General features: G+C 53.8%; 1 protein-coding gene across 4 annotated transcripts in view; it reads right to left on the bottom strand.

Annotated features, from left to right (window-relative positions):
* Window positions 1–108: 108 nt before the first annotated feature.
* The window catches only part of Ccdc40 (coiled-coil domain 40 molecular ruler complex subunit), a 48,280-nt gene continuing 39,046 nt past the window's right edge, over window positions 109–9,342 (bottom strand). For all 4 annotated transcript variants that reach the window (XM_006990293.4, XM_016008552.3, XM_042283215.2 and 1 more), the window contains exons 18-20: window positions 5,959–6,147; window positions 2,108–2,266; window positions 109–1,129 (exon numbers count right to left, since the gene is read on the bottom strand). In XM_006990293.4, coding sequence (XP_006990355.1) covers window positions 881–1,129; window positions 2,108–2,266; window positions 5,959–6,147 — 597 coding nt within the window. In that variant the 3' untranslated portion in view covers window positions 109–880. The remainder of the gene's footprint in view (window positions 1,130–2,107; window positions 2,267–5,958; window positions 6,148–9,342) is intronic.

The following is a 9,342-nucleotide window of genomic DNA, read 5'->3' as shown; positions in this document are numbered from 1 at the left end:
GTGGGTGTGTCCCAGGCAGGGTGGGAGTGGTTGGGGTCTCCCGGCCTCTTGGTTGTTTTTATGTATTTCATTGTTAGGATGAACATGTCTTACTCCTTTGACCAGAAACAGCTTTCATAAATTTTATTTTTCGGCTGTAAAGTTTAAAACTGAAATTATTCTACAGGACATTTTCCATTTCACATCTACAGAGGCAAAAAGGCAACCGGTGGGTGCTAGAAATCCAGGGTAGGGGAGGCAGAGAGGAAGAGAGAGGTCGGGGTCAGGGGACGAGAGACAGGTGCCCTTTACTGAAGTGGTCACTGCCTCCATAGACATCCGCCCTCCTTGGAGCCCTGGGATCCTTAGCTTTGATCTTTGGGTTTCAACCTGTTTTAAGGCTTCCCGGCAGGTGGGGGTAGGAGAAGGCTGAGCTTCCTGTGGGTGGGGATGGGGAACCGGAATGTGGGTTTCAGATGGGCTGGAGCAGACATTTGAGGGTTGAAGCCGTCTACCTTGTGCCTGGCTTCCTTGGGGCCCTCTCTCCATTATGTGTTCCACAAAACCGAGGCCCTCTCCCAGGACAGTGTGACAGGTGTCAGGTGCAGACTGCAGAACTGCCAACAGGATGTCTTTGTCTGGATGGGTAAACCCAACAGGGAAGAGTGGATTTTTATGCCCAGGTCATTCCTCTGCAAGCAGGCATGCTCACCAAAGTGGATCAGGAGTGCTGCATTACACCTGGTGTGAACAGCAGAGTGGCTGTGACTCATACAGGTCTGGCTTGTCAGTGTTTCTCAAGCAGGGTGTCATTCTAGGGGACACATGGCTTTTCAGAACATGAGGGGGTTTCCCTGGATCTCCTTTCGAGCAGCCTTGGCAGGTGCGGGCCAAGTGCTGTCTAGGAGGGCTCTGGGGGCGCCAGCTTGCTGGCGATCTTCTGTTGAACCTTATGCAGCATGTCCTGGAAATGGGGGTAATCTTCCTGCACTTGGGAGAGGACATTACTGAGCTGGGACAGCCGCATGTCCAGGCGCTTGCGCTCCAGTATCTGGGACTTGCTGTTGCGATGTAGGAACACGTACTTCCCATCAATTACAGCCTGCAGGTACTTGGCACGCGTCTGCAGGGCCACAATATCCAAAAGGTTCTGGGAGGGAAAGAGACCCTGTGTCAGTCCCCAGAAGTCAGGCGGACTCCTGTCCTGAACCCAGACTGGAGGGGATGCCAGAGAGGAGAAGAGACCCTGTGTCAGTCCCCAGAAGTCAGGAGGACTCCTGTCCTGAACCCAGACTGGAGGGGATGCCAGAGAGGAGAAGTCAAGTCTCTGGACTCAAGGTGGGGAGAGTGACGAGCCTCGCTCCTCCATCAGTGGGGGCAGGTGGAGTGTTCTGACTGCTGTGTGTCAGGCTGGTGCTCGATGCACTCCTGAAACCTCTCGGTCTCAGACCACAGCCAGGCTGGCTGGAAATCCCAGTGGGGAACTTCTGAGTTCCACGCAGACTCAGATACACACTGGGATTCAGGTTTGCTGTGCCCCTCAGGTCTGCCACAGATGCTCTGTTCCATGTTGCCCCAGAGCCAGGAGGGATTCTCTTGATTCCAGGTCACCCTCAGCCCTAGAGCTTTATACTGTCCCCCGAGGACAGGATCCTGCCCCTCTCAAGGCTTGGTACAGTCTGGGCAGGCCCCTCTTGGCCAGGCTACCCCACCTACCTGATGGCTTCCTCCGCTCCCACCTCTTGAAGCCTTGACTCAAGCGTGTTCCTTACATGGCCTTCTTGGATTGCTCCTCTCAAAAACTCAACCCCTTGATTTTACTCGGAGGCCCTGACAGCTTCCATCTTCGTGTCCCAAGACTATAATCTTCAATACAGCTAGGGATTTTGTTTCTATTTGGTTGCCTGGGCATCCAGAATGGTACCCAGCCAATAACAGGAGGAGATCAAAATGTATGGTGTGACCAAATCACAAGAGATGTAAACATGAGCAGAAAGTAGGTGGTGTCATCACCAGCTGAAGGAGTAGCTGGTCCTGGGGAGAGCTTCATGTGGGACACGGGCTTCTCCTGGGGTACTCCCCCCTCTGCCTGGACGCCCCAGGCCCAGAGAGCTCCCAAGATATCTACCTGCCGTTTGAGAGCCGTGAGATGGTTGATCTCATCCTCCAGAACATCTGTGTTACCCTGCATATCTGACAGGGTCTGCTGCTTCTCCTGGAGGGAGCTGCTCAGGAGTTTTTGAGTTTCTTCCAGCTCTGAGATGGTCTTGTTGCAGTCCTCTGTGGCCTAGGAGAGAAATAGGACCGATGGACTCCTGCATCCCTGTCACTTAGCAGATAGGGCATCCGGTTAAGAACTAGTCATGTGCCTCAGAATACTTGTTCTAGGGGGGGATTCCTGTATTAGTCACATTTCTATTGCTGTGATAAAACCTCATGGTCAAGGCAACTTAGAGAAGGAAGGATTTATTTGGGCTAACAGTTCCAGAGGGAGGGATCAGAGCCCATGATGACAGAGCAGCTGAGGGCTCACACCTCCAAACCACAAACACGAAGCAGAGGGAGTGAACTGGAAATGCTGCAAGTCTTTAATCTCTCAAAGCCTTTAGCAAGGCCACACCTCCGAAACATCCCCAAACAGCGCCACCGACTGGGGACCATGTATTCAGATGCCCAAGACTATCGGAACATCTCATTCAAACTACTACAATTCCCAAAGAGGAATCCAACAGCCACAGACCTTATAGAATATATGGGGGTTAGTAGCCCATGAGACACCAGGGACCTGAGGCCCACGATGCCAACTATGGAAGCTGTGGCTTCATAGAAGACATGGGGTCGTAGTCTGTGCAAATCTGTGCCCTGAGGAGCACAGGGACATGGGGACCAGGATCAGCACGGTAGCCTTGAGGCAGGGATGAGGCTGTGTGGGAAGTGTAAGGAAGGATGGCAGGAGTGGTGTGGCTGACAGAGTGTGTGTGGGACTCCCCAGCAGAGCCCCAGTGGGACATGGTGTTTCTGGAAGTGTTCGCAGCACAGTTTCAGGGGTGAGGCTGGGGCCATCATAGGACGTAATGTTACCATGCCAAGGAAGGTACTGGCCATGTGTGGTGGCTGACTCAGGACCTGGGTAATGGTGAAGAAGAAAGAGTAATCTTGGGGGCTTCCTGGGGACACAGGACTTTGGGGGGATTGGTGGGAGGGGAAAAGGGCCCCATTTGTGGCTAGATAGTGAAGGCCTGGTGCATGTGGCCAGTGGGATGTGGGGCTGACTCATGCCTGGTTGGGGTGTGGGACAGAGGGCAGAGGTGAGGGCTGAGAAGGTGTCTGGGGCAGGTGGGGAGATCAGGTATACAGCAGGGAGCTGAGGAAGGGTCAAGTATACAGCAGGGAGCTGAGGAAGGATCAGGTATACAGCAGGGAGCTGAGGAAGGGTCAGGTATACAGCAGGGAGCTGAGGAAGGGTCAGGTATACAGCAGGGAGCTGAGGAAGGCACAGGCATACAGCAGGGAGCTGAGGAAGGGTCAGGAATACAGCAGGGAGCTGAGGAAGGATCAGGAATACAGCAGGGAGCTGAGGGTCAGGTATACAGCAGGGAGCTGAGGAAGGGTCAGGTATACAGCAGGGAGCTGAGGAAGGATCAGGTATACAGCAGGGAGCTGAGGAAGGGTCAGGTATACAGCAGGGAGCTGAGGAAGGATCAGGTATACAGCAGGGAGCTGAGGAAGGATCAGGTATACAGCAGGGAGCTGAGGAAGGATCAGGTATACAGCAGGGAGCTGAGGAAGGATCAGGTATACAGCAGGGAGCTGAGGAAGGGTCAGGTATACAGCAGGGAGCTGAGGAAGGCACAGGCATACAGTAGGGAGCTGAGGAAGGGTCAGGTATACAGCAGGGAGCTGAGGAAGGGTCAGGCATACAGCAGGGAGCTGAGGAAGGAACAGGCATAGAGCAGGGAGCTGAGGAAGGGTCAGGTATACAGCAGGGAGCTGAGGGTCAGGTATACAGCAGGGAGCTGAGGAAGGCACAGGCATACAGCAGGGAGCTGAGGAAGGGTCAGGTATACAGCAGGGAGCTGAGGAAGGATCAGGTATACAGCAGGGAGCTGAGGAAGGGTCAGGTATACAGCAGGGAGCTGAGGAAGGATCAGGTATACAGCAGGGAGCTGAGAAGGCACAGGCATACAGCAGGGAGCTGAGGAAGGGTCAGGTATACAGCAGGGAGCTGAGGAAGGCACAGGAGAGGCAGGCAGGTGTAGCAAAGGCCACTCGGCCAAAGGCCACTCTGCCACCTCACTCTGGAAGCTTCTAGTCACAGCCACATGAATGGTTCTGTTTAGCAGATCTTTTCCTATACAGGATGCACCCTGTGGAGGCTTTTTAAATTTCTATAGTTTTGATACAGGGTCTCATATAAAGTCTCAGCTGGCCTTCAACTTGAGGCAATTCTCCTGTCTCAGCCTGAGTGGTGGGCTCATAGGTGTGTGTCATGTCCTGCTCCTATGGGGACTATGCTGACACTTAGTCTAATTCTCTGGATGTTCCCTAAGGTGGAATCCACACGTCAGTAAGCTGAGGCAGACAGGTGGGACGATATGCCCCACTCACGAGAGGACTGGAGGGGCTGAGGTCGCATTCCCAGATGTCCTTAAGGCCACCACACCATAAATAGTTAGGGCAGATGTTACACTTGACGGTCTAACTTCCCAGGAGGTGGGTTCCGTTCTTATTTCTCCCAGAAGGTTTGGAAAGGTCCCCAATGTGCCCAAGGCCACAAAGCCTATTAGCGGGGACTGTGAGACAAGAGGAGACTCTCATCTCAGGGCTCTGGCCTGGTGGTTGCCAGGTGCTGTGGATATTGCTCTATATAAATAAAACATTGATGGCCAGTGACCAGGCAGGAAGTATAGGCGGGACAAGGAGAGAGAACTGGGGAAACAGGAAGAAGGAGGGAGAGACACTGCAGCCACCGCCAGGACAAGCAGCATGTAAAGACTCTGGTAAGCCACCAGCCACGTGGCAAGGTATAGATTTATAAAAATGGGTTAATTTAAGATATAAGAACAGTTAGCAAGAAGCCTGCCACGGCCATACAGTTTATAAGTGATATAAGCGTCTGAGTGATTATTTTATACGTGGATTGTGGGACTGCGGGGCTTGGTGGAACCTGGAGAGAAGCCTTCCAGCAACAGCCAGGGGGTGGACTTGAGTGGTGTGTCTATTCCTCTTTTAGGGAGAAGGGAGCTGTCACATTTGCATCAGCCTGTCTTCCCACCTACTCTTAGTGACTGAGTTTCTTTCATGGCTCCTCCAGGATGCTCAGAGGCCGTTTCTGGTAGCAGGAAGTGGCCTCCTGCAATGCTGCATGGTGCCCAGCGTGGACAGTCTGCTGGACCCAAGACAGACTCCCAGTGCAGGGCCAAGGACAGCTCCGGCCGGCGTGCTTGGAAACACCTGTCAGGCACAGCCACTCTGACAGATGCCACTCTCCACCAAGCAGGACCTGGCACATAGGACCCATGTGTCTCTTCCCACAGCCCAGGGGATGCAGCAGTGTGTCCCCAGCGTGGGGAGGATTGGTTTGCTCAGCTCCAGGGCTCTGTCTTGCCTTTCCTGTCTCTCCTGTCACAAATGTGACACCACAGCAGTGACCTCAACCCACAGGAATGGGGAAAGGGGAGATGGGACTGGCTGGGCTCCACGGACTGTGATCCAGCGTCTGCTGTGTCCCTCAGAGCTCTGGACGAGCCGGAGCAGGCAGGTGGTCACTCTCTGTGTCCTGGCGGCAAGACAAAGTGGGAGCAGATGCCTTGGGCCAGCCGTGGGGATGGGTGGGGATGCATGCTGACCGTGTGCAGGGAGGAAAGGTGAGCCCCAGCATACGCCTGTGTCCCACCTCCAATGCAGACACGCAGCCGGGCAGGCGCACACCCCTGCAATATTACTGGGTTGTGGAAGGAGAGGAAACACGGGTCATACCTTCTGCGTGTCCCTGATTTTCCTTCGCAGCTCGTTCTGCTGGAAGTAGAAGTCTGTTCTGGTGACGACCTTCTTGTCTATTTTGCTCTGCCCTTCGGCCTGGGTCACGATGGTCTCCCTGCGGCTCACAGCCAGCTCCATGTCATGGATCATCTTCTCCTGCTGCTTCAGCAGCTGCCCGTGCTTGACCTGGGGACCAAGATGGAGGGGCTGGGCGGGACCCTGCTGAAGTGAGGGGCCAGCCCACCCTCCCTGGCTTGTCGGCCTTTGACATGGCCAGCGAAGTGTCAGGGATACAGAGAGGGCCACAGGAGTCTGGGAGACAGCCCACACTGGTGGGAGAGGGATGGATATTCTCACAAGCAGTCCAGAGGCAGGAGACGAGGAGGGAGATGGCAGGTTCCATGGCAAGTGTGTTGAGAGGCGGGTAGAGTCTTTCTACAGATGGGGGTCTGGTTAGCTGTGCCGCCACTGGGTTAACTGGTTGTGACAGGCAGTGACAGTGGAAGAAGCTGGGTAGAGGGTCTGCAGACGGAGGCTGAGGGCTGGGGGTGTGTGTGAGCACAGACCTTGGAGGTGCAAGGAGACTTCTGGAACCACACAAGGATTTGTAGCTAGTTTAAATAAGTGTATGAACGTGTAGCATGGATGAAGATGCTTTAATAGAAAAGGGGGGCAGGACTCAGGAGATGGCTCAGTAAATGTTTGCCTCAGAGGTGTGAAGCGCTGGGTGTGGTCCTCAGAACTCACAGAGAGTGTCAGGTGTGGCTATGCACACTTTTAACCCCAGTGCTGGAGGGGTGGTGACGGGAGGGACTTGGGGCTTGCGGGTCAGCCAGTGCCATCTAACTGGTGAGCTCCTGGCCACTGGAGACATTCCCTGTCTCGAAGGAAGTGACCAATGTTCCTGAGGATGTCCTGACTTAGTCTACACACACAAGCACACAGGAGTGCACACACATGAACACACAGAAATGCTCACACACAGACAAGCATACACGCACATACATAGGACAATAAATAAATGTGATAACACCCACCCTGCAGAGACGGCAGAGCTATGACGTGTGTGTGACATGTGCAAAAGAATCTGACAGACCCCTTAAAGTTGAGAATTCACACAGAACCTTTGGTAATCTAGATTCCAGGAGGGGGGCTGCAACATATTTACTTTTATGTGTCCATTTGATGGGCCTAAGGGCTGCCCAGATCGCTGTGAGGAGATCAGCATGTGCACTAGTGGACTGAGTCGAGAAGACCCATTCTCTCCAGTGGGGTTGCCTGGAAAGATGGTGGAAGATGTAGCCCCTCAAGGCTGGGGTGGCATGCTTTCCATGTTGGAGGTGATGTGTTGGGCTGGAGCTCACCACCCGTCCCTTCTCAGTCTTTGGATCTGGGCTGACAGATGGTGCTGGCCCTCCTAGGTCTCTCCTGGGCTGTCACTGTGTGCAGGCGCGGGACTGACAGCATGGGGCACGACTGTACACACGCTGTGTTGGGTCTGCTTCTCTGGGGAACCCTCACTGGTTCTGAAAAACTCCACTCAGTGCAGAAGGAACCGGGAACAGGGGGCAAGTGACAGACAGCTAGGATCACAGGAGGCACAATTTAATGGGGACTCGTGGACAGAGCACGCCTTGGGTGGCCACGTCCCAAGGAAGTAAGAAGAGGTCTCTGTGCTAAGCTAGACAGAGGTGAACAGCCAGATGAACGAACCTCACCACCTGCTAACTTATCCGGCATCGGTTAGCAAACAGCCTGGGGTGGGGACGCTGGAGAGATGCGCAGTTGTTAAACAGGGCCTGCTGCTCTTAAGGAGGCCCTGTGTTTGATCCCCAGCACCCAGGGACCAGGGGGTTCACAACTGCCCGGAACTCCAGCTTCAAGGAATCTGATGCCTCTTCCACACGCCTCGGGCTGTGCTCATGCGCACATACCTCACGCAAGTGCATACACATATAGATGCAATTACAAATAAATAATTAAAAAAATTTGAGACAGGGTCTCATTATGGAGCTCTGGCTGTCCTGGAACTCATTCTGTAGACCAGGCTGACCTTGAACTCACAGAGATCTGCCTCTGCCTCCCAAGTGCTGGGATCACAGTTTGATACTATGCCTGGCTCAAAATAATAAAATCTTTCAAAGGAAAGAGAGCCCATGTGTCAGTGGCTCACCATGACATACCATGCCCAGCTGATGGGCTCAATGACTTCGTTTGTGCTATAGGGTTTGGAACGTTGCCAGGGTCACCTGGTTGGCAAGAAGCCAGTTATGACTGAGATGGCCTTGGTTATGTCGGGCTGGGTCCAAACCACCAACGCACATAGGTCACAGCTGAGGTGGCCCACACTTGGCTGTCACAGCTGAGGCTGGGGTCACATCTGTGCACACTGGTTTTGTGGAGGTGGAGGAAGCCAAGCCATCGTATGTGTGGAGGGAGGCTGCTGACCCCTGTGGGGTTGACATGGCAACATGGCACACAGGGACCTCGGCTTTCCCCCCACCCCACGGATGGGGAGCTAGTTTGAGGCAACAATCACATGATTTCTGTGCTTTTCTTTCGAGACAGGGTCTCGTGTAGTCCAGACTGACTTTGTATTCTCTATGTAGCTGAGGATGACTTTGAACTCCTGATCCTCCTGCCTTCACCTTCCAAGTGCTGGGATTACACAGGTGTGCACCACCACATCCAGCCTGCCTAAGCTTTGGAAATTCAATTCAGTTGAGTATCTTAATATTATTTTTGAAGCAGGGTCTCACTATATATTGAGGCTGGCCTTGAACTTGATATCCTCCTGCCTCGTCCCCCTGGGTGCTGGGATGGACTGCAGGTGTATAGTGGTACTTGGCTTTATGTTTTCTTTTATGGATGCTGGGTGTATTAGTTACTTATTTTCTTGCTGGGACAAAATACTGGGACAAAAAGAATTTAAGGGAGGGAGGGGCTCATCTGGCTTGCGCTTCTAAGCAGCGCAGTCCATCATGGCAGGGAAGGGAGCAGGGGCTGGGCCGGCTGCTCACCCTCCACCCAGTCAGCAGTGAGTGCTGCTGCTGCTGGCCTCCCTTCACTGAGTCCGGGACTCTAGCCCGCAGGACGTGGGGCTCACAGCTCAGGTGGCTCTTGCAACCTCAGTCTAACTCAGATAATCCCTCCCAGGCGCTAAACGAATCTAGTCGACACCTCACAGGTGTGCCCGGTCACTGTCCTCCAGGTGACGGTGGGTCCTGTCAAGTTGACAATCGGCCACACTGGGGATCAAATCCTGGGCCTTGAACATGCACACACGTGCTTGACTGCCAAGCCACCTGCTGGCTCAGCACAGGCCTCAGAGCTGAAGAGCAGCCGACAGCCTGAGGCCTTTACATTATGTAAAGTGCCATT

The sequence above is a fragment of the Peromyscus maniculatus genome, chromosome 8, assembly GCF_049852395.1.
Source record: "Peromyscus maniculatus bairdii isolate BWxNUB_F1_BW_parent chromosome 8, HU_Pman_BW_mat_3.1, whole genome shotgun sequence".
NCBI classification, from domain to species: Eukaryota; Metazoa; Chordata; class Mammalia; order Rodentia; family Cricetidae; genus Peromyscus; species Peromyscus maniculatus.
This window is presented reverse-complemented; position numbering and strand designations above follow the sequence as displayed.